We start from the raw sequence: 26,893 nt of genomic DNA on the forward strand, positions 1-26,893 counted from the left end.
CCAATTTGTAATTACCTCAATGTATATATACTTTTTTTATACGGTAGTTGGCTTTAAGATAAATCATCATATATATATATGAAAAAGTGGACTATTCATCCTATTTTTCTTTTAAAGTTTGGCAATTGATCCATCAAACGATACGAAGAATAGGAAAAAAAAGATGCCCTTTGATGCATCTCTTATATGTCATTATTCATTTTCAGAAAGACACATTTTAAACATGTATGAAGACAAATCGATTGTGTTTATATATGTATGTCCATTGTTGTTGTTGTTGGGCAGAGGCTATTTGTCGAATGAAAATTAACGACAAGTATATAACCGAATTGAATGTAGAGTAATGTAGTCTCGGTAGCCAGTTATTGTTTCTTTCGATTACTTTATGGTCAATTCATAAACTGAGAGAATGGTGATTATTGTCTACCCCTTGTGATTTCAATAAGTGATCGTTCTCTCATTCGACCATAATGATATTTCAAGAAAAAGTTAAACCCTTGCTTCATGTGGTGGTGGTGGTGGTTATCCTAATTTCCTAATTTTTATATATTAATGGATCAAATATAAAACACCACAGATTATGATGATGACACCAATATTCTTGACATGGTTTATTTGTATGTATGTATGACAATTACAATTCATCCATTTATTTTGCCATTCGCTTATCATGATAAACGATCTCGATTGACCAACAACAGCAAAGAAAAATGAGATCAAGATCAAAGCTATAGAGATAAAAGTCATTTTTTGTATACTAATCCTGAATTGTATATAATTCCGAAACTGATTCCGTGAATCCAGATTAAACTCAGTCTTTTCCTTTCACTAAATGATATCAACCTGAAATCGTGTTCTAATAACCAAGTTTGAATGTAATTAAATATTAATCATATGCAATTAAACGTTGTTTTTACTAGATCATTACATTAGGCCATTCAAATTTTATTGAAATTGTAATTTTGTTACAATCAATTGTTTTATTGATTTTCATAATTTATATTTATATTCGAATATAAAAGGAAAAAAAATTATAAGATAATAATAATTAATAATAAATTAATAAATTAAAAAGACAAACATGCACACATAGCATTTGGTTACAAGTGAATCAAAGTTTTTTTTTCAGGTAAAGAATGTCATCAATGCTATCGGTGGCAATAACATAACCATCAATGAATAAATAGTTGAACGTAAAAATCCTACAATTGAAAATGATGATCCAGACATTTGATTCGGAATGGCCGATGTCCATAGTTTACGTAATCGGGACATCATATTGGTGAAAAATAAATGATTAGATTGCACAATCGATGCTGATGGCCTTATAACTGGCATCGGTGGTGCATTTATAGCATGAAACAATGATGGTCGTTTCGTATATAATGGTGTGGGTGTTGTTGTTGATGTTGTCGACAATTTTTGTGGTTTGTACGTATAAACTATTGGCAATTTGGATATTTTCTTCGTAATGGTTGATGGTGGTTCCGTTGTCAACGTCGTCATTGTTGTCATGTTGTATGGTGAAGATGTTGTTGCAAATAGATTGTAATCGTCTTGAATCATTGTATAGTTATTCTCTGATGGTATGGCCATCATTTCGTCATCAAAACGATCTGGCGCGTTTGTTGTTACACTTGGAATAAACCAAGGTGATGTTGTTTGTGATTGCCAATTGTTACCACCAACACCGGTTATAATTGGATAACCTGGATATGATGTTGTTGTTCGTATTGGGAATTTTGGTTTCGGTCGACCTTCTTTCATTGGCACTAGAATATTATTATGAACGATCGTTGTATTTATTGGTAATTGTATAATACCACTGGCTGAATATGGGGGATCTATAACAGTCAATGTAGCCGATTTAATCTCTTCCGGTTGTTTTACACGATAACCGGCTATATTGGAAAAACTTATTGATGTTCGTCGTGATGGCATAGCGGTAGTAGTTGGATAATTGAATATCGTAGCATAAGGTGGTTTGAAAGTATAACGACTTGTCGCCGGTTTCTGTGTGATTGGTTTTCGCCTGAGAGGTTTGATGTGATTATTTTTGAAAACAATTATTGTTGGATCATCGAGATTTTGTTTTTGTTTCTCAAGCGCCATTTCATCGTTATCATAATTATTATTTGGTCCATTGTATAGATCGATTGGATTCGATGTTGTACGATTATATTGTTGAAGTTGTTCTTTGAATTCTTTTAGAAATTCGATTGAGTTATCATCCATGGTTGTTCCGCTCTCAACCATTGTAAATGTAGTGGATGGGTTTTCGGTAATCAGCGTAACTGATGGATCACTATTTGCATCCATGTTGAGTGGATTTGATGTGATTAGTTGACCATGGTAGTCATCACTATGAACACTCCAGGTGGCAACCTGTTCATTACCATCATGCTGAGGTCTCATAGTTGTTGATAAGAATTGTTGAGCCGTTTCTGTTGTTAGATTTGCAATGGTTGTTGTCGTTATCATCATAGAAGGCAAATTAGTTGAGATAAATTGTGCTTTTGTTGTTGCCAAAGGAATTCGACCATTGGTCACAGTTGATCGACGATTATCGAATGATTTATTTGTGACAGATGTCGATGTTGTTGTGATGAATGATGATGATGATGATGATATTTGTGGTACATGAGTAGATGGAAACAATGATGATGATGCAGCATATGAAGTGGGCATCTGATTATCATCATCATCATCTTGATTCTCCAATGGTTTCAACGGTTTAGAGGGAATTGGTGATGATGTTACTACCACCATTGGTTTTGTACTAAGCTTATTCTGTTGTTGTTGATGTTTCTGTTTCCATTGTGCTAAACTCATCATTGTTGATGGTCGATGATTATTTTTGATCGGCACAAATTCCAATTCATCGATCATAAATGGTGGTGAAAGCCGATTTGGATCACCATATGTTTGTATGGAAAATTTCGTTGTCATAGGTTTATCATTTTTTGTGTTAGATTGCTGTTTAGAATTCTTATGTACAATCAAAATATTGTGGGCAATTTTCGTATTGTTTAGACCATCATCGATGACATTCAATGTTGGTGATGAAAGATGATCACTTATACTACCACTAACAGTGGTTTGATCATTTTGATCATAATCATCCAATGTTATGATATCATTGTTATACCAAAGTGGATCATTGTCGTTTCTTCGTGAAGATTTATCGATCGTTTTATTCAATCGGACAGTCTGATTAGTGGCCAATGATTCTATCGTTTTTGCTGTTCTAGTAATATTGTCCGATTGTTTTGATTGTTGTAATTTTACTTTAGGACGTAATCGTTCATTCAGAGTGGATGTAAATTGATGAAGTAAGGAATGTTGATTCTTAATCAATTTTGTTATCAATCGTCCAGTAAATGATGATGATAAAGTCGATTGATTAGATGTTTGCAGTCTTGAAGGTAGTAAATATCCATTCAACAAAGATGATGATGATTGCTTTTGACGACCATTGATTGATGAAGTCGAACTACGACGATCCATTTGTAGACGACCAAATCGAATTTGTATCGGTGATAACAACGATGATAATTGACGTTTGTTTCGTATATTAAAACGACGACGACGATGATGATGATGATGATTATGATGATCATCATTATTGTCTTTTGGCAATGGATGTATAATGGGAAAATCATAATCAAACATTGCTACCGTTGTCGATGACGATGATGATGACAATGGTTGACTGGTTCTTGGTAACATACCATTCATCATCATCATCATAGTCGCTGTTGGTGAACTTTCGACAATATGGATAATGGCCAATAATAATATAAATAATAATGATCGTAAACTTGGACAACGAACATCATGACGATGATGATTATGATGAAATGATTGTGAAAAAGCCATATTGTTATCATTGTTGTTTATGATGGCAAACATATAGAACTTGAATGTTGAGTATTCTTTATTGCTACCGGTAATTCTTGTTGATTTTTGCAAATTTTTATCATTTCCCGGATCATTATTATGATTGAATTGACTAAAAGTGTTATATAGAAAAAAAAGAGAAAAACAATTAGACTAATCGTTATTTTTGTTTATATTAAATATTATTGAAGTGTGTTATTCAAACAACAACATCAACAACAACAACAACAACAACAACCTGCTAAATATTTGAAAATCTTTAATTTTTCTTTATTTGCAATTCTGATGAGGTAATTTTTTTGAATATAAGTTATTTACATATTTTTCAATCATTTTTCAGCTTATTAATACTTTTGGTAACCGTTATTATTTTTTCTACTTTTTTATTTATTGAAAATGTATGTGTGGTTTGTTTGTCTGAAATATAAAATAACAATCAGTCGATTGGAAAATCGTTCCGAATAAATGATTGAATCCAATCTGACTGGCTTAATGATGATGATGATGACAATCAAAATCATTCAAGCCAAGCTATATCATTTGAAATCAGTCATTATTTTCTCGTTCAATTGTGGCTGATGAATAGAAGAATGAAGAATGAATAACCTACCTGTTGGTTGGTTTCAATTGTACAAATTTTTTTTACTCCAGAAAATAATTTACACACACACGCAAATACAATCGTTTGATGGTTTAAAATCTGAACATTAATAATGACATTCAGAACTAAAAGTTTGTCCGACCGATATTTTGAACAAATGTAAGAATGTGTGTTTATGTGTGTGTTGGTTACAGATAGACAAAACAGGTATAGTTCGTATGAATAAGAAGAAAAAAAACTAACTAACTGTCAACTTCGATGAACAAAATGTCACAACTATGTCAAATGTTTCAAGTTGTATACAACTATTATTAAACAATGGACAAACTATTTTCATAAAACCATCCGACTGACCGACAAATATATATTGTTTGAGCAATCTACTGCTCCAATTTCTCTCTCGATTATTAATATTAATATTTTTCTTTATTTATTCACAACAATTGTCTTTCCATTCTCTTTGTCATTATCATCATAAGATCGTGATGATGATGATGGTGATGATCATATGATAACATGTCTGTTTCTTATTCTTCAGGGATATATAACACTCACTTTCTGGGTTATATTAGCTGAAAATTTATTCATAGCTCTCCTTTTCTTTTTTTTTCATTGGACATCCCTTAGAAATAGAATCTATCCATCAGTATGATAATGCATTATTTAAATATTTGTCATCAAGTCTGTAATGAACAACATATTCATTGCACTTATTTATTGTTACATTGGAAAAAAATTGTAGAAAATAAATAGACAAAAATATTCATCATCCTATTAACCGTTTATAAGAAGATAATGATGACAGTAATCAATTTGAACATTGATACAGAAAAATATATTTCGATAGTTGTAGCCAATCAAAATATTTCATCTCATATAATATAATAAATATATGTAACATTTAATCATACTGTAAATATATAAAAAGATAAGGCTAATATTTTTTCCTTGATTTTACTGACCAAATCATCATCAATAATCGTTTATTATAAAAAAAAGAAAAAATTCAACGGCACTCCGTTTTTTTCTTCTTTTCTTGTTATAAACACATTATCTCTCCATTATTATTAAAGGCGTTCAATGAGTGTGTGAAAAGGTAATTTATTTTTTAGACACAGTTTTTGATGTTGATGATGATGATGATCATCATCATCATTGATTTAATCGATGATCATCATGATTGGTGCATTTTAACTTGCTTGTCTTGATTCCGATAATCAATGATGATGTTGAAAGCAAATATATATATAGAATCAACGTATATATGTTCCTTTCGCTTTTTTATTATTATTAATAGCTGCTACGTTGTTGTCCGAAAGTAGAAAGCAGAGGGTTGACATCAATTTTCATGAAAAGTTTATTTTTTAAACTTTCATTTCACGTCTATTCAGCCGGACATTTGAACATACAAGAATATATACAGGAAATGGGCTTGCCGGACAAAATGTTATCCATGTCAAAACCAGAAGAAAAAGAAAATATTAACTAAAAGGATTATATGATGATAAAAAATGTTTGTCACGCATTCAAAGTGTTGGACAATAAGTTTTTATCAAATTTTTTTTTTGTTTTGCTTTTTTTATGGATCAATTTGATGATGTCATCATTGTGAAGATAGTTTGAGTTTTTTTTGCACTATAGAACCAAAAAAAAAAAAAAAAAATACGGCATGGAATATATCTACGTGAGTTGTAAATCAAATAAACTTGTTGTTGTTGTTGTCATTTGTTACAACAATTTCGAATGCATAAGAACTTGAAAATTTCAAGTGTCAGAAAATGCTTGATTTTTTTCTTCCCCTTCCAATATTCTTCAAGCAGAACAAAAAGGGGTTTGTTATTTGTTTGTTTTAATGTGTGTGTGTGTGTTTGTTTGTTTGTTTGTTTGTGTGTATGAACATGTGAAAGCTGTTTGGCAGCTCAATCTTTACTTTGTATGAAAGATAGATAGATAGATAGAGATACCGTTTTTTTTTTTAAAAAAGCCACGCGCCTATACCATATATATCTACTAGTCTATGTCGCTTAGAGTAACTGGCTATGCTTTTACACTCTGCAAGTGCTTGCACTGTGTACTTGCACTGGGTATTAACTTGGCATTTAATGCGACGAAGCTGAGTCGGGCATTCATACTTATTTTCAGTACAAACATAACTATTTGATACTTTTGGCTGGATACCAAGTAGGGGGGGCGGCGCAGCCGTCCCCACCTACGGGTATCCAGCTCTATTGACATCAAGAATTCATACCTTTGGCTGGGTACCAAGCAGGGGGGGCGGCGCAGCCGCCACACCTGCGGGTATCCAGCTATATTTACCGTCAGGAGTCAGCCCCGCAGGGCCAGCCTGGGGCAGGCGCGAAGCGCCTGCACTGGGCTGGTTATTTGTATATGATGCTAATTAACGACACAGTTTTATTACTCCCAAGTTGATTGACGGAGATGAAAGACGATTGATTTTTCTATGTGTGTATGTTTGGAAATGGCTATGATGCTTTTTTATGTTTGTTCAATTTTTAGCTTGTTAAGAATGAAAAAAAGAGAGGATTCGCACTATTTTTTCTTAAAAATAAAACAAGAAAATATAGAAAAATTCAAAAATATAACAAATTTGAAAAAAGACTTTTACTCATCATTCTTATCATATATATAATGACTACTCGTTATTATTTGGCGGAAATGTTCAGTGTCCAATAAATCCAAGTTCAAATATTCGAATGTATTCACTAGAGTGAGTTGCCGTAGGCGCGCAACACTAGTTGCCTTGAGCTCTTGACTACCGGCATGATTAAGTTATTAAAAAAACATGTTTTTTTTTATCTCTCACAAGTGTGTTATCCAGATAATCTCTAATTAAAGTATATATAAACCATCTACTATTTGGTTGTAACGTTGTGTAAAAATTTCAAAACAATCGTTCCAGTACTTTTGGACTTTTGAGGTCATTTTATCTGGATTCGAATTTTTTTAAATCCAATCCTCTCATCTCTTCATAGCTTTTCTATTACGATTGAATTTTATTTTTTTGGGATTGATTTTTTAACTTTAATTTCTAAAAATAGAATATTATATCGATTGTTTTGAAAGAATTTATTTGTACCACAATCAGGAAAAAAATGATGATTACCTGGTAATTGATTTTCGAAAATTGTCATTGCATTTTGGCTGTCGATGGAGATGAAATTGATAGTTATATTGATGATGAAAATGGGACATTTTTTCGCTTTTGTTAATTTTTTTTTCTGGTGAAGACCTTAATGATTGGTTTTTTTTCTTGGCTTAAAATCGGCCTTTTCGATTATTCGAAGACTACTGTAATTATTCTTGTTGTTGTTGCTTTAGTTAATGTATATATATATACTAGGGTGAATGTTGTTGTTATTCATGCATGATAAATTTGAATTCAAATAAAATGTCTACGAAATGATAATAGTGATGATAGTAGTAGTGGAGGTGAACTTGTTAGCATTTCACCTACAAATGGATTTTGTTGTTGTTGTTTTGTATTCTCTTTTTTTGTTGTTGTTGTTGTTACTTCTGCTGTTGTCATTGAATAAAGATCATTGTTAATGGCACCTTTTGAATCAATCAAACGTTGATCGATTATTATTATTATTATTAATATAGCTATGGATGAATGTCATTTTCGTTTACGTTGATTGATTTTTTGGGTCTGATTTGACGATGGGCTTTACTACTTATCTTTCATTCGAATTACAATTTTTTTTGTTGGCCTATTCATAAACACACACACACACACAAACATACATGATGATTATATGATGGACATACGGTTGCAATCCAAAAAGAAAAGAAAAAACTAATCGTTATCAAGTCGTATATTGAATAACCAGATGTTTAGTCGAATTCAATCAAATCAATCGACAAACTGTACATATAAAAAAAACTGGAATGACAAATGAGATTGTATATACAAATAAATGAATAAGCTTAATAAGAAGAATTTTTTTTTTCATTCACTATTTCTTGTGTGGTTGATTTGATTTATTTTTTTTTTCATTGAAAAGAATTAATTTTTTTTTCTCTTTGACTATTGTGCTTTCATCATCATCCCATGTGACCAAATTGTAGCCTTTGTCATTGTTGAAATAATAATAATAAATTGTTCGAATAAAATAATATGCAAAGTATATATAACAATTTGATCAACATTTCGATTCGAAAAAAAATGATTTTGTATAGCTGGTCATTTTTATAGTCTACTGTCTATTTGTTGATTCTTAAACACTATGTACTTCGATGTATTGTTGTTGCTGATGATGGATGAATTGATTTTGGGTAGAAAAACATTGGCGATTTTGATTGCTTATATTATTATTATTATTTGTTGTTGTTGTTGTTGTTTTTTCTTTATACAACATTTATTGGTTTCGACACCTACGCTGCACTTCACTTAGAACACAAAAAAACACACACACACATACATACAAACAAACAAAAAAAATGAACAGAATAAATGCAGACCTTCAATGATGATGTATAGAATAGAAAAAAAAATGATTTAGACAAAACACAGGATCGAAATTGATGTAATGAAATTGGATCTGGGATTTTTGTGATTTTTTTTTGTTCGATTTCGGAACAAGTTGGTTTTCAAGCAGAGAAAAAAAAAGATTATGGTTAAAATGAAATGATGATTAGATTCTTTTGTTTCATGATGATGATAATGAAAATTTCATATTTTTTGGGCGTTTGATTTGAATGAATATCGAATTTTTTTTATTCGCTGTTGTTTGTCGGCGTTGGTTATGGTTGAAAAGTTTTTTTGTTTTGTTTTGTTTCAGTTCATTTTATAATTCACTGATTGTTTTTTTTTCTGCTATCATCTTTTTGGCAACATAAGCTCTTTGGTTTTTTTTATTTGTTGAATGATGGATTCGTTTTTTTTCATCAAATTGTAACAAAATGTGAAAATAAAGTTTGTAACATACAAACACACACGTATAGAATGCGATGATATAACTGAAAATCAATATTTGCCGCTCGTGCTTGTAGCATAGAATGGAATTGATACTGAATTGAATCCAGTATCGTGTGGTTCGACTGCACAACTAGTTCATGCAATCAAATAACAATGGTGACAATGTCATTTTGCTTTTAACCAACTTTTTTTCCATCATTCTCATCATTATCATCACTAAAAGAAAATCTTAGCCACAGACAAGATACACCACCATCACCAACAATACCGTGATGTTTTTTCTCATCTTTTCTTTTCCTTTTTTTTGGAGTTTTTTCTTTCTCTCTCTCTCTCTCTTACTTCATTCATATCCCTTGACCAGAATTATCAACAACAAAAGGAAAAAAAGAAGAATGAGAAATTCGCATCAACCCCCCTTCTCCAAACACACACACACGATAAAGATTGAAATAAAAAAAACGGTATGAGAGAATCCCATATATTAACTTGAGAAAAATTGTTGTTTGGTAAAGAGAGTACCATATTATGTGTGCCAGAAAGAATGAGAGCAACAAGAAAAAGTCTCTATCTATCTCTCTCTCTCTTGTCCTCCTCTTTTTCTTTGAAAATCAGTCAGTGAGTCAGTCAGACAGTCGTTAGCTTTGGAAAAAAATTTATTGAATCGAATCCCAAACTCATCATATCCAAACCGTCAATGTCATGGTATATTACCATACTATACATACAAATTCTCTGATTTTTGACTCTCTTTATTTCACGGTCAAGGGCGTCCATTAAAGTACAATGGTGATGTATCCCAAAAAATCTTAAAGGCACAAGATCTAAAGATAGTGCCCACATCCATTTTGAAAACACAACAAAAAGAAGCTTAGAAAAAAAGAGAACGCAATAGAAAAAAATGGAGATAATCCACACATAAACATAAACACTAAAAACTGGCATCATCATCAAGATCAAATCGATCAACCTAGAAAAATGTGAATGCAAAAAAAAAATTTCATTGTCTTTTTTTTATTTTCTTTCCCGCTATGTTTGTTTGTGTTTGTGTAAGGGTCATCAACAACTGAGCAAAAAAAATAAAGAGAGAATTGGCTTCTCATTTGAAAGTGGTCATTTTATACTTCATCTTTTTCTCTTTTAGATGACCTGATCTGGTTGTGTCCATTTTCTCATTCTCTCTTTCGGTTATATAACAGTTTTCGATTGTTCATAACAAAATACCTATGGTTGTTGATTTGTTTATTGTCGGCAATTTTTTTTTTTATTTTTACCTGATTAAAAAAAAATCTAAATTTCACCTATATTTTACCATGCACATATATTTCACAACTACTGGCTGTCAAGTCTAGCCAATATCATAAGTATCACTGTATCGAGAGAATATATTGGCCAGTATACAAAAAAAAAGAAATAAATGAGATTAGACCATATTTTTATCGACTTTGATGAATTGAATTGATAATTGGAAAAAAAATTGAAGAATATTTCACTTGAATTGATAGGCGGTAAATTTGATCAAGATTAAGCCCCTCGTATACGTATCATTTATGTGGAAGGATAGATAAGTCTTTTTTTAGTGTGTTTTTTTTCATTCAATCACAAAAACTTTATTTTATTTTTTTATTTTTATTAATAATCAATAAAATAATCAGAATAGATCAGATTTATGGCCACGAAAAAAAAGAAATTCAATTATAATGGCTAGGCTATTGTTGAAAACAGAAAAAAAAAATTTTCTTTGATATAATAATAATAATAATTTCCAAACAATTATCTTCAACTATTTTTGCAAAGCAACGGAAATTAATTTTTTTTCCATTTAATAATAATTTTTACCATAAACAATGAAATGAATCTTTGCCAATGAACTTTATGAACGATTATATGATTTATATTATATAAGAATAAAAATAACAATAATAATAATAATGTCAAACATAACATTGACCCTTAAAAAATATATAAAACTCCAACAAATATGGCCTGAATTTTATTTTTTCTTCAAATAGAAAAAAAAATACTGTAGTCATCTACAATATATATAGAATAATGATAATGATAATCATAACATCAAATATCATTCAATAGCAGTATCTAAAATGTTTATGAGGTTCATCATAATATGCCGGTTACACATAGCATATATATGTGTGTAGAATAATTTTTTTTCATTTTTTTCAATCCATCCAATCCTATTATTATTATATGGGTCGTCATCTTCTTTTTACCTTCCATCATCATCATGATCGATTTGGTTTTCAATCTTTTTTTTAAGAAAAAAAAATCCTCAAAGAAAAATAAAAAGCAAGAGACAAAAAAAAATAATAATAATAATAAAATATCGGGCGTCATTCCTTAAAAATGGGGTAATTTTCATTCTCAAATATCGGAAAAAAATCAACTAAAAATTCGTAATTCTTTTGTGTATACAAAAGAAGTTCTTAGCTAGATAGAGCTAGGGTGAAAGCTGTTTTGATTGTTCTCATCATTGTAAAATTACATCAAACCGATCGACCACAACAACAACAACAACAACAACAACGACAACAGGCACCATATAACATACAAAGCCAATATATACGATCTCGACCGAAATAAATAGAAAAAAAACAACGAATTTCACCCGACCAACAACAACAACAATAATAAAAAATGATCCGGGTATTTTATGGTGCCAGCCCATATATCTCATAAATGAATTCAATTGCCGGTTGATTGTTGAATTTGTTCGATTGGAACGATTTGAAACCTGTTTTTTCTTACGTACAACTGTTCGTTTTAAATGTGATATTTGTTTGGTTTCATATATGAAACGGGAAAGAAAATTTTCATCAATGGCAATAATGATGATGATGATTATTATCGTCAAGCCATTCGAGAGCTGCCATCTATGTACATCAATTAATGATCACATTATGATTATCGACACATATCTTACCATCGAATACAACCACAAGAATTTTTCATAACAATCAGAAATCATTAGAATCATGGCTTTTTGGATCAATTAATGTTTGTGAGAAATATAAAAAAAAATTCAACATTAATCAAAATCCTTTTTAAATTGATGGGAGAAGTTATTATTAATGATCTTTATTGATTTTTCTTTTAAAACTTTGAATATTTTATATTTTTGATTGTTTTTTTCAAAATTCCCATATTCTACCACATTTTTAATTTATAATTTTGTCTATAGCAATAATAGCAATGTAATCCGCTTTATTCGAATGAATGTATACAAAACTATAGTCATGTGTATGAACAAACCATCCTTATCAAACCATAATCAAGTATAAATAAAAAACAAATCATATGTAGTTTTTTTTTTTGGAAACATAATTATCGGCAAAGCAAAAAAAAAATGAAAATGAGAAAAATATCGCCTCTCGTCATTCATACTCTTTCCTTCATCAATATGGATGATGATATTAATTTTTGTCAAATTATATTAGTTTGGTTTGTAATACTATTATTATGATGATATGATGGTATGGTTTGATTTTTTTTTTTTTTTTTGGCGATCCATCCACATATCTATCTGCCATGCGGAATTTGATTTCAAGTGTAGGAATAGTCATCATAATGGATTGCTATATTATAATATCCTAGCTTTTTTTTGCTTGTTTTTGTTTGCATGAAATTCTCGTTTTCATTATCAAAGCTTTGTATAATCTAGTTTTTTCGGTTGTTTATTGTGCATTGATATCATGGTCGTAGTTGTCTTGTTGTTGTTGGTTTGTTGTTTAGTAAAGATGATAGAGTTGAGCATAAAGGGAATCGCAAAGAATTTTTTTTCTTTTTATTATTCAAAAAAAAAAAAATAAAATATATGGTCGTCCACTATAGCTGTTGTTTTGTGGTAGTTTCTAATGAATTTTTTTTTTGTTTTGTTTTTTTTCGATCGAATACGCTGAAAATGTGTGTGTGCGTATTCAAGTATAGTATATGACAATCAAATTCTGAAAGTGAATTTCATGAAGATAATAATAATGACGTTCCAGAAACAATAAAATTATGTCTTTTACCTTGGTATATTTCTCTCTCTCCCATGAGGAATCGATGTTTGATTGATCCAGGGAAGGATTGATAGTTTGGATAATTAAGCCGAATAAAAACAACTCTAAATTAAAATGAACTTGATGATGATGGCGCCATTGCCAGTTCAATGCCAATGAAAATGATTATAATTTGAATTGCCAGAACACAATCTATATTTATACAGAATTTTTGTTTTTTTTCATTGGTATTAATTATATTCTATATATTGATTGACTAGAAATTCATCAGATTTCAGTTTCCATTATTATTTGATTTATTTTAATGAAAATATGTTTTTATTTCATAGTTGCTTTGTGGTTTTTTGCATTTTTTTTTATTCATCAATAAAATTGTATTCGATTCTATTGAGAATCCTGGCATTGTTTATTGTTTTGTTTTTTTCTTATGACACCATGTTTTTTTTCATCATTGATCACAATTTCTTTGAGAATAGTGGTACCATCAACTACTAAAAAACAAATGTTGGTCCATATGTGTGTGTGTCCCGATTTTTCCCTCTGGTTTATAGAAAACACATTCAAATGCAATTCCATTGCATTTGAAATCATCATCATTTTCAAAATTGAGTGCAATACGGCAATCACGTATCCAACTTGTTTTATTTTATTATTATTTTGCATATACATTCTTGTATTATTATACTCATCATCATGTTCATGATGATGGCGGTAACGGCAATTGGATAAAAGAAAAAAAATGAGAATAACATTCCATAAGGTTTGGAAGCGCCACAATACGGCAATTTATCGGTGAATCATATATGTGTTTGGTATGGTATTCATCGTATTCATTTGTCTTGATGGATCTCGATATACCGTTACACACACACACACATACACATACAAACATGCATAGATGATATGATCTTCATCGTAATCGGGCTACATTTTCTGGATTGGATATACCAAATTTTTACATACATAGTATTAGTGTTAGACACACAATATTGATGATCCAGAGCTTATGTATGTCATATTACAAAACAAGACCTACTTTTGGTAATGGACGACGTCATCCAATACCTATTGTCCTGAATAAACCAAAATAAATTTGGAATTTTTTTTTTGGTTGAATTAGGCGCGTCGACCATATCTTTTATTTTTTTTTCTTGGTTTAATAGTGAAACTAGTTGTTGTTGTAGTAGTAGTAGTAGTTTCATTTGGTTAGTTTATTATTATTATTATTATTATTATTTTTTTTGTTGCTGTCATACAAATTCAATTCACTTATTGTCATTTTTGTCGAATTTATTCTTATACTAAAACCATTTATAACAGTAGAAACTCTTTTTCATAATCATTTTTTATATTCAATGAATATTAATAAGAATCAAAATGATTTGCAAGTATTATCATTATATAAAAAAAAGACTCGTTTATTTAGAAGTTCTTTTTTTTCTTTTTGAAAATATGAAAATGAAATGATTGAAATTAGCCGCGTGCCTTATATGAATGCGAAAATGATTCTTATTCATATGTAACATTACAAGAAACATTTTTTTTTTTGAAATTTTTGATTTATTCTTATTTCAATTTTTTTTATGATCATATATATAGAAAAAATTTGTGAACAATATGGACATTTTTTATGCCTTAAAGGTATCATTATCTCAATGTTGACAATGATGATTTATCTGAAAAAATAAAAGGTAAATGAATTCAGATACTTGATGATAAGTAATCATCATCATCATAAAGACATTATCCCAATTTTTTCTGAATCTTAAATCATCAAATTTGTTCATCATGCAATTAGAATTTGTAGGTATGAATGGATGGTTGGATGGATGGATAGATAGATACTTACCCTCTGGCCAGCCAATTATTCTTTTTTTTTTGGCTGTTCTTTGCGCTTGTTCAATGTATGTATTTTTGTATTAAAAAATGATTCTTAGTGATACTTACTGTTGAATATATACAATTCTTAACGCGGTTATCATAATAATGATGATGGCGCCAAGTATTGTCGACTCCCACACAAACACACACGCACATGCATACACAATCGTGTGTTTAATTTGTCGAATTTTGTTTTATATATATAATCAACGTACTACATAATACCACTAGGTATTCTGATATTGTAAAAAGTCTAGAATCATAACAATTTAAGCACCACTGCGACTGTCTTGTCAAAATCCACCATTTATTCTATGTATATTTGAAAATCTGGCATCGAATACTAAACACACATACACACATCAAGACGTTATACTAAACCATTCAATCCAATCTAACCAGTGAAAGAAAAAAAACGGATAAACCAGCCAAACAACCAGTGTTTATGGACGAGAAAAGACCGGCATTCAAACTTGTTTCAACAAAACTCTGACTCATTGATTCAATCAAATGATTGACCATTTCATCGTTAAAAAATTCGTAAAAATTGACCAATACACTAGATGGTTTGAAACAATGTCAGAATTTATTTGGATTTATTTTTAAAATCTACCTTAGTCACTTTTAACAACAACAACAACAACAACAAAAAGGTGGATCCTTTCCTCATTTTGTTTTCCTTTTGCTGGGAACTTCCTGATGAAAGTTTTTCTTGTTTTTTCTTCTGTTGGCCTGATTTTTTTTGTTTTGCATACATAATTGTCACATTTTATGGTGGTACCATTGCGTGTTTGATTTTCGCCTATTAACCGATCAACAATCTACGCTCAAAAAAAAATTTTGTTTTTTTATTCTTTGATTCTTTCAACAAATCAGATTTATTTGAATTGACAACAACAAAAAAAAAACAGCCACGACATCAAAAATCAAAACGTCGAAGACGCTCCCTTTCTATCTTGTTTGTTTGGCTAATTTTTTTTTTTTTGGTTCCTGGTTTTCATATTTTTATCTTCGCACAACACACATCATCATCTTCGTTGTACTTATTTGCTCTTTCTCTACATACATGTGTCTATGTCATTCATTCATTAATTCATTGCTACAAGCGACTAACCGAATCATCACCAACAAGAATCAACAACATTCTGATCATCCAACCAAAGAAAAATCATCTGCTGTGGTTTTATTTTTCAAAGCTTAGTAATAAAAAGTGGAAATATTTTGAATGAAACAATTAGCAATTAAAAAAATTAAATTTCCGTATCATCATCTTTATTGTTGCATCTGTCGTCCAGTTTGATTTTAACGAACGAATTTTTTTTCCTAAACAACCTTTTCATTTTTTTTTTTTTTTTGATTCGTTTCAAATCATCGTATATGATACACAGTATTATGTTTGTGTGTATGTTTTGTGTCTGTCTGTTTATGTTTTGTTGATTGCATAATTCTGATGATGTTTTTCCGGCTTTACAAAAGCTAATCATGTGTATGATGGGAATAATGATCTATTTTTTATTATTCAAGTCAATAATTTTCTATGTCCAGTAATGTATGTATTTAGTGTTTGCTTTTATTATTGTTGTTGTTGTTGTTGTGCATGATGTTATTCTTATTATTGTTATCATATCATCACAAACAATTCTGTTTTTTTCCATTATAAAAGTTGTTGATCTTTTTTCCTTTTCTCTGTTCGTGTGTGTGTGTGTGTGTTTATTCTGACCAATCATAATCATCAATAACATCATCATGTATATCAATTGAATGGAATTAATTCTTTTTTTTTTTTTTGGTATTTTTTTCCTCCTCTGAAATTCATTCATCCATCTAATCAGCCGGTTATTCTTTATTGCTATTCTGGTGTGTATGTGATTATACATCATTTTTTTTTCTTGTATTCAATCATCAATCAACAAACAACTTGATATATATCGGTATTATTATTATTATTATTATTAAATTTCCTGAATATTTTGTAAATATCCGATTTTCGTCAATTCAATTTTTTTTCACAATCAATCTTCACAACAACATCAGTAACAATTTTGACATATTTATTTTGTTATTATATATGGCTATTTTTTATTAAATATGAAATTATTTCGATCAAAAAAAGTCGAAAAATTTGTTTCGTAGAAATTTCAATTTGTAGTCAATTTTTTACATCATTTTCACATCTATTATTTTTACACTCTTTCTTTATGTTCCCACTCATAAACTAAAGGTATAAAGATCGATTAAAATTATGGAGAATTTTTTTCATGCCAATCAATAATCAGACAAAATATCTGCCAAACGAGAAAAAAAAATTTAAATTTTTTTTTTTATTTTGGTTATCCGGAACCAGAAAAAATTCACATAGTATATTCTCATTACGGTAGTCATGATCATGATCATGATCATCATTATTATTATTGCTTTTTTCTTCTTGATATTCGATAGATTATTTCATTTTATTTATTCATTTTGAATGATATAGAATCAAAAATTTTTCTGACTATTTTATCATCCTATTGATTTAGAGTGCTTCAGAATAGGCAGGTGTCATTTCTCGCATTTCTGAGGAAATTTTTTTTTTATTCTTATTTTCTAGTTTGAAAACATAAAAAACGTGATCCAAATCCTGAATTACATCATTTAGATCGACAGCACGTTCATTTGGATATTTTCTTGTCGCCGTCGTTGTTTTTGTCGCTACTGTTGTTGAGTATTTTAGTAGTCATGGACCACACGGTTTTGTTTTCAATTTTAATTTTTTGTATTTTCTTAAGAATAAGTTTTCAGCTTTCCTTATCTAGCTTGTCCTGTTTTTCGTCTTCGTTCCTTGCAATTTCAATTTTGTCGAAATTCTCATTTTTTTTTTTTTTTGGTTGGTTCCACCTCACACCCACCATTTTTTTATTTATATTTGGATGTACTTTAGATAAATTATTAATGAGATTTTGGGGATCTATAACCTGTCGGTTGTTTTGTTTTGTTTTTTTTACATGTCATTTTCACTTTCCTCCGGGTGCTTATTTGTTTTGGTAAAAAAAACTTTTTTTTTACCATCATCATTATTTTGCATAGTTTTACATAATTACACCATTTTCAGAGATTTCCATTCTATCATTCAAACTGAGGGAGTGAAACAAAAAAAATTGGAATAAAACTAAACGTAATGTAATGATGAATTCAAATACAGTAATTCCAGCAACAACAACAAAAAAACTGCCGACTGCCGACAATAGTGTATAAACTCTATACTCAAACACTATTATATTGCCCTGAATACATTTCAGCATTCAATATTTGTTTGTTTTCGGTCCAAAAAAAAAAAAATTTTTTTTTGTACCGTTCCACTTTGCAATCATTCTTTCAACAAACAACAATGATAAATGTGTGAAAAATAAAGGATTCAGGTGGTTTTTTCTTTTTCTTTTTTATTTTGAATAAAAATTTCATTTTCTTCAAAAACCACACAACCAGAAAGAAGAAAATAAAAATAAAATAAAATGAATAAACGAATTTCTTATTTTGATCGACAGTTTTTTTTTATTCATTTATTTATTCAATGAATAAAAATCGAGACAATTTTAATCACCTAACACACGAAAGCCTTGTCAATTTCAAAGAATAAAGAACGAAAAACGAAAATTCCATTGTAAAAAAAAAATTATTGTTGATTATGATTCTATCGGTATTACCGTGTGAATGATTGTATGTGTAGACAAATATAGAAAAAAAAACGATATTTATTCTTGGTTCAGTTGGTTTGGTTAGATTTTGCTTGTGATTCATTTTTTTTTTTCGTTTGTTTGTTTGTCACCATCATTGTTGACGATGTTGACGATGTTGACGATGTGATGTGATGCATCAAAAATTCTATTCTAGTTCTTTTCATTTTATTGTAGTGAAAGAAAAATGATGTAATAATAATACGATTGGTTGGGCGGAGATTCTTGTATATGGCCATAATTATTTTGGAAAATTGTTGAAATCTTCATTTGTTTTTTTTTCTGTGATTTACATTTGGACATTTGATAAAGATAATTCAACATTGATTTTTTTTACTTTCACTATTGTCTTGCTTTTCATCATTTTTTTTAAAGAAAAACTATAATTTCCTATCACACACATATATAATGATATACAATACAACCAAATTATAAGATAGATTTATCAGATAAATTAAATATTAGTCAATCGAAAACTCAATTAGTATTTAAAAAAAACAATTCAAGTGTGAATCAATTCTTTTGAATATATGATGATGATGATAATAATAATAATACCATTGAAATAGTCTGAGGGTTTCAGTTTTTTTTCCTGATATTCACATGATGATTGTATTCATTTTGACAAACAAAAATAGAAAACAAAAATACAAATACAATACAATGAAATTAGAGTTGACTTGATGATCACCATTATCATCATCATCATATCCAGTAGTTTAGTTAGCTATAGTTTTTCAATGACTAAAAAGTAGAAGAAAATAAAATCGAAAAAAGAAATTATTTATGTTTAGGTTATACTTAAATTGCCATTGCCAGTGAAAAAAATGGAAAAAAAACACTGCTACCATTTTTTTTTTATTCTTTGGATCATATAACTGCTTATCTACTTTGTTATCAATATAGTAAGGTATAATAATACAAAGTTGAATTCTACTCAATATATATACTTTTATTTAGAAATTCAACCAAAAAAAAAATATAATTCCATAGTTGATTCGGATGGTGTACGCCTTTCTTCATGCATAGAATTTGATGGTTTTTTTTTCGCGATCATCTATAGTTTAGTTGACTTCTTTGGTTCAAGAGCTTTGAAGATAGTAAGATAGTGAATGAAAAAAAAAATGTTGTCCGGAATATAGATAAACTAACTGTAGTCTATTTCTTAGGTCCTTAGGCCTTTTTTTTCTCTTCATATGATTTTAACATTACGAATATTTTTGATCGTTATTATTATTATTATGGTTGTTGTTGTTGCTTTTAAAATTGTAGATTTGAATACTGCACATACATGCACACACACACAAAAAAAAGAATCATCGTTAACTTTACAACAATATTTTTACTTAACTTTTACAGAAACTGATTATTAAGGTTTTTTTTGAAACTGAATTTATTTTCATGGAATATTCCTGCTTTTTTTGGCTTTTGGTTGTAAACACGGAAACTGATGGAAAACTGAATTTATTTTATAATAATAGTTAAGTTAAGCTCAAGTTTTCAAATGCATTTGAATATTCTGTGAAAAAAAAAATTGTTTGTTTTTGTCCTAAAATCTTCAAATCTTCATTTCAACGGATGTAAAAAAAATTGAACTCAAATTGATGGTCTATTGAAATGAACAAAGAAAAAAAATAAAATTAAATCAAATTCATTTGTCAATGAAACAAAAAAAAAATTTCCATCACACCACAATATGAATACGCGAATTTCAAATACAACGATTGCAGAATTCAGAATCTATTTTTTACATGCAGGATGATGATGACGAAGGCTTTGGCTTCTTTCTTTCTTTTTGATGATATTTCATTCCTATGATTGGCTTTCAAATTGACGATGATGATGATGATGATGATGACATAAGCCTCTATACGTTGAATGTTTGTTTGTTTATTTTTCACTTTCAATTTTTTCTTTTTCTTGATTTGAAAAAATATATGCAAAAAAAATTTTGAATTATTTTTGTTACTTTATTTTCAAAAATAAATTTCGATAAATCACAATGTAAGCTGTTTTTTTTTGCTTTTTTCCATATTAAAATCAACGTATTTGAACGGAATCAGTGCGTTTTTACGTGACGACAGCGGAAAAAAAATCCTAAATGTTATGAAATCATAGATTTATTTTATGATAATTATAGAAATATATACTAAGTTCAATGTAAATTTGTGAAATCGACATAAGAATATTCTTGCTCATCCTTTCTTTCTAGCTTTATATAACATAAATAATATTTATTATATAAATTTATCATGGTTATTCCTTAATTTTTTTTCTCGTCATTTTTCAAAATAAAAACTGAAGGTTAAAAATGTGATAGGGGAAAGCACAATTCTATTGGCTATCCTAATCACATTCATTTGGCTCTCATTCCATATGTGGCCATATATAGATTCTTTATATCTGTAAGTGTGTGTGTGTGTGTGTGTGTGTGTGTGTGTGTGTGGTTGATAGTTTGTTTCACTTAATGAATTATTAAATAGAAAATCTTGATTTTTTCGTTTGAACACTATTATCATCAGCAGCACCGCCACTATAGTCAAGTTGGCAACAGAATAAATTCACGATACATATCTCAATATATATATTAGATGAATCAAGTGTATAAATATTTGTATATATATATTAAAATTTATATCTATCAATAATAAATTGCCTACATTTTTTTTTGTTTCAAACTTATTTCTTTTAATGAAAACTAGAAAAAAAGAATTTGATTTTTTCTTGGCCCCGGATTTTTTTTCTGTTCTATCTTGTCACATGTTCAAGTGTTTTTTTTTATATATTTTGATTTGTATGATATAAACAAAAGAAGATATGGATCATCACTGGATTGGGAAAAATATACAACCTTGTTTTTTTCTCTTTCGTTATCACTATTTTTTTCGACATTCCATTGCTCATAAAGAATCAATCATTTGGATTTTTTTTTTTATTAGCCACTCACTTCATAATGTCTAATTGTCAAATTTAGTGAGCAATATAGCCATAGAATCATGAAATCTCTTTTATTTTTATTTGGACTTTGAAATTTTTTTTTATCAGTATCCATGTTTAAATATCGTATAGATAATTCATGAAAATTTTCGTATAAGTTTTATTCTTGTCACTGGTTGTCATTTTTTTTTTGTTTCATTCTACAATACAAAGTAATTTATTTGTTACACCGAATATATAGGGCAGTGGTTATTTCCATCAAAATTCGTCCATCACTATCAGAATGATGATATCATTATTGTTATTGTTATATGAAAAATTGTTGTTGTCCAGATAGAAAAAAAAATATGTTACACTATTTCTCCTAATCAACAGAGAGAGAGAGAGAGAGAGAGAGAGAGAGAGAGAGAGAGAAAGAAAAAAAAATTAACCAATTCCATTTGAATTTCATGAATCGTTTGGTATATATGTTTTTCTTTTTGGTTTGATTCAAAATGAGTCTATTAAGTCTAATTAAAATATGCACCATACATCTACATCATCATTATTATGGTCATGTGTGTGTGTGTGTGTGTATGTGTTTGGTATGGGATGAACAAACACATTTCTAGATTGTCGATCCATTTTATAACTATCCATTTTGACGTGCGTCCATGTGTCACACATTAGAAGGTCGAATTTATTATTTGCAATTTTTGTTATTACACACACACACACTCACACACACACACATTGGAATATACCTAAAGAATTAATCTTTCTTTTTTTTTGCCATCATGTCATATCGTTTTTTTTGTTTCCATTTTTTTGACATTAAGCCAAAACAAGAACATCAAGATTTGATTTTTTTTCAACATCAACATTTTAAACAGCAATATATTCTATTTCGTTGTTTATGTTTAATTGATGAGTTTTTTTTCCCCACTCACCAATCACACACTGAAATGTCGAAAATCAAACCAATCCATCAGCAATGTCTGACGTCGGGTCGATTCTTTCATTTACGATAATCATCATCAGTTATATATCACTGATGATGATATCCATCAAGATTTTTTTTTTTTTTTTTTTTTGATGATGAAACATGTTTTTTTTATCCTGGAAAAATGAATATTGGCCACATTTCATTTGTCCTAAATTTAGGTTTTTTTTTCATTTGCCTACGCACACACAGAAAGATAGACAAACAGAATTCTACTTTGCATAAAGAGATCATGATCATGATCATCATTGCTTCCAAAGATAATTTTACAAATGCAAATGATAAAATTGTCCATCAAATGATAGTTAGTTGATAGAAAGGAAGGAAAGAAGAAAATCATTTTTTTTTATTTTTTTTTATTTTCTTTTTTTTGGTCAAATGAAAATGAAATCTAAATGTAATGTACATTACTTGTGTTGTTAAAATAACAATCACGTACAACGTATGTTTACATTTTCCAAGTGAGAAAAAAAAATTGTCCATTTTTTTTAAATTTCATTTCATTTTCAGTTGTTGTTGTTGTTGTTGTTGTTGTTGATCCCATTTTCATTACATCGAATTCAAATTTGTTTTTTTTTCTTTCTTCGTTATCTTTTTGATTATTATTACAAAAATTCCATCCAGAATATATATATATATATGTTTCTGGTACGTTTCGTTATTCCAATCTCATTATTTTATTTATTATTTTTTTTTTCTGTTTTATTTTCTAGTGTTCTTCGTTATTATTATTGCTCATTCAATATTCTTTGACTATTTTTTTTGTTTGTTTGTTTGTTTTTGTTGTTGAAAATGAGTATTGTGTATTTGGCCAGATGGGAATATGTAATAAGTGTGTGTGTGTTTGTGTGTATGTATGTTGTTGATCCAAAATTGCCCAACCATATATAGATTTAGTTAAAGAGTTATTGTATATAGTCTATATTATATATTTACATTATTATGAATCATGCTTTATAATATATGATGATGATGATGATGATGATGACGATGATACCATTATAATTATATTGCCACAAAGAAAAAACCCTTTTCCTTAATTATTATTAGCCAACCAATGTTTTCATGGTTAGTAATGAAATATTTTTGTTGTTGTTTATTTCGGGAATTGCATTGAACTTGGAACTAAAGAAAACGAAACGAAAAAAAAAAATTCTATGTCGCCATTGTCTGAGAATAGCTGCATTTGTTTGTCTGTCCATATGTGTGTGTGTAAGTCTGCCTGCGTGTTCTCATAGAGTTTATTAACAACAACAAAAAAAAAATAAGACGCTAATTCAACAAAAAAAAATTTCTTTTCTTCTTTTTCTTGGATTCAAGTCTATATTTTTTCACTATTATTGTTGTTATCTATTCTGTTCCAGGATTTAGGTGCGCATTCATTCATGTCTTGTCTTTTTTTTCTTCTTTTTTTTATTCTTGATTATGCTGCTGTTCATCTTTGTTAATCGTTTTTTTTCTGTCTGTTCTTGTTATTTTCTTTCATTATTCACTATGAGTAGTATAGCTTTTTAGTATTGAAAAAAATAGAGCTCTGTTTCAATTTAATGAGAGAGAAAAAACTCTTGGAAATTTCTGTCTCTTGGAAAGTTAAATCATGATGATGATGATGATCTTATTGCTTATATGATTGAAATAATAATAATATAAACCAAAAAGTTTATAGCTGATCCTCTACATCCGTGAAAATTTTTGTTTTTTAATTTTTTTACTTACATTCCACTTATAATTAGTGTTTGTTTCAGTAAGAAATTGAATCAGTATGGATTCATTCATTCATTTCATTTCATTACATTTTACAGTCATTCCAAGTCATTAATAGTTTTAGACAGTGATTCTAATTAACAATATATATGGTCAATATAAACGATCATCATCATCATAACCATTTCTCATTCTATTCACTGTCATGTCCATTTGGTCCATTTGAACTTATATACTGAAGAAAGAGAGAGAGAGAGAAAGAGAGTGGGTTGAAAATTGTTCAAATAACCGTGTATGTGTGTGTTTATGGTAAGTCTGCTGATGGAATTTTTTTTTATTGTATGTATAACCCGAAAAGCAGATTCAAATTTGACGAAAACTGTATAAAGACAAAAATGGAAGAATGAAAAGCGATTCTATTTCATTTGTTTTTTTTCCTGTTACAAATGACAATTAATTTCGGTCGATTCGATTCCATTTTATTTTACTTTCTTTGCTTTGTTTTGCTTTTATTCGTGGTTTATTTTACGTTGTTACGTTCACATACCATACAATCGAATGAAAGGAGACGAAATTCTTTTTGATGCGAAAGAAAAAAAAACAATAAATAAATGAATAGAATGGAATGAATAAATGAATCATACAGACAAAAAGAGAAAGATGAGATGTAGTGATAGATAGATAGACAAACTAATAAATGTTTAGTCGAATCATTCGGTTGAAAATGTGTCAATTTTCAAAATGTGACATATACAGATGGACTTTTGATATAAATGTTATTGTGGATAGATAAAATTGATAGATTGATAGATAGATATAAATAACAGAATCCTAATCGAAACTACTAGAGTTGCTTGTTTTTGTTTGTGTGGAGTAAAATTGAATCGAAAATCATTTTGCTTGAATGGTTGAATGTTGTTGTTGTTGTTGTTGTTGTCTGGACAACCAAACCAAATTATACGACAATAACAATAGCAACAATTACCAATGCGTCTTTGTTGTTGTTGTTGTTGTTGATGATGATGATGATGATGATGTTGATGTTGATGTGCCCGAATAATTCTTTTGTAAAATACCAAAAGACAGCTATATTTGGTGTATGTGTGTGTATCATATTATTATATGAATTTTTTTTGTTGTTGTACAAGTTTTTCTATTGTTATTGATGTGATCCAATATGTTTACGATCGATCGTTTTCCGGTTCAACATTCATTATTTGATTTTGGTTAATTTAAATAATTGATTAATTTTTCAGACAATCAAAACATAATCCCATATAGACATCTAAACTTATAGAGATCTCATAGGGACTAATGATTAATAAAATGATGCCGAAAAAACAGAAAACACTTGATGTGATTGTGTCAACCCAAAGGAATTCAATCCAATTCTAATCGATTGTCCTGAATTTTATTGATTGATCTCTTTAAATTGCAAGGACTGAACAAATAACAAAATATAAACAAATTTTTTTTTGAATATGAGATTCGAAATTACAGAATAAAACATGCTTCATTTTGATTATTTAGATTCTAGAACCTTGGTCGTCAACCCTCGACACGCGTGCCAATTTTTTTAACGAGTGCCAATCTAATGTTATGGCGTGCTTTTGGCACCAAAAGCTATACTAAAAGCTTGCCGACTCCTGTTCTAGAACATCGAAAAACAGTAACAACAATGAATTGAATACAGAAATTTGATTATAAAATACATACAACAATGGAAATAGTATCTACTTTGAACGGAATGAAGAAATTGAAAATATTCCATAACAACAACATCATTGCCAAACGAATGAATGCTGATGATGACTGAAAATACGGTGATGAAAATGAAATTCCAATTCCAAATGGAATTGAAATGAACAATTCTTTTATCATTTTTTTCTCGGTTAAGAATTTTCTGATGCTTTTAAATATTATACGTATGTTGTTGTTGTTGCTGGTTTTTTTCTGATTCTCGAATTCGACATTATATTATTATGTGTCATCATTGTCTGTGATGATAACGACCGTTTATGGGTCGAGATAAATAATCTATTATTTGAAAATGGAAAGGTTTTTTTCCATCATTGAAATTATTGAGTAATTTTTTTTTCTCTTCTTTAGCTTTATGACTAAAAATGTTCTGTTTTTTTTGTTTGAAATTCTCTCTCGAGGATTCTGTCTCTCTGTGTTTCTTATTTATTTTACCTGTGTAAATGTAGTATTTTTGGTTGA

The 26,893-nt window shown here is 29.1% G+C and overlaps 2 protein-coding genes across 5 annotated transcripts in view; one reads left to right on the top strand and one right to left on the bottom strand.

Annotated features, from left to right (window-relative positions):
• Positions 1-960: 960 nt before the first annotated feature.
• On the bottom strand, positions 961-9,706 carry LOC124491548 (uncharacterized). Of its 3 annotated transcripts, none has more exons than XM_075730103.1 (2): positions 7,626-9,706; positions 961-4,012 (listed from the first exon to the last, which is right to left on the bottom strand). In XM_075730103.1, the coding sequence occupies exons 1-2, from the start codon at positions 7,712-7,714 to the stop codon at positions 1,126-1,128; spliced, it is 2,976 nt and encodes a 991-aa protein (XP_075586218.1). In that variant the 5' UTR covers positions 7,715-9,706; the 3' UTR covers positions 961-1,125. The 3 variants fall into 3 exon arrangements, with proteins under 3 accessions (XP_075586218.1, XP_075590277.1, XP_075591503.1); XM_075734162.1 differs by lacking the exon at positions 7,626-9,706 and adding an exon at positions 5,464-5,558; XM_075735388.1 differs by lacking the exon at positions 7,626-9,706 and adding an exon at positions 4,511-4,637.
• A 5,945-nt stretch (positions 9,707-15,651) lies between these two features.
• Positions 15,652-26,893, top strand: part of LOC124492557 (potassium voltage-gated channel protein eag) — a 44,611-nt gene continuing 33,369 nt past the window's right edge. The window contains exon 1 of one of the 2 annotated variants that reach the window (XM_047055476.2): positions 15,652-16,886. The gene's annotated coding sequence lies outside the window, so the exon portion shown is untranslated. The remainder of the gene's footprint in view (positions 16,887-26,893) is intronic. The other variant, XM_047055475.2, reaches the window with a different exon arrangement.

This window comes from Dermatophagoides farinae, chromosome 1 (assembly GCF_024713945.1).
Source record: "Dermatophagoides farinae isolate YC_2012a chromosome 1, ASM2471394v1, whole genome shotgun sequence".
In the NCBI taxonomy this organism is placed as follows: Eukaryota; Metazoa; Arthropoda; class Arachnida; order Sarcoptiformes; family Pyroglyphidae; genus Dermatophagoides; species Dermatophagoides farinae.

Bases quoted from the DNA above. Each gene is read 5' to 3' on its own strand.
- LOC124491548 (XM_075730103.1), bottom strand. From the start codon at position 7,714: ATGTCCCATTTTCATCATCAATATAACTATCAATTTCATCTCCATCGA. The intron at 4,013-7,625 runs GTAATCATCATT...TAACACTTTTAG, and splicing joins TTTCGAAAATCAATTACCAG to TCAATTCAATCATAATAATG.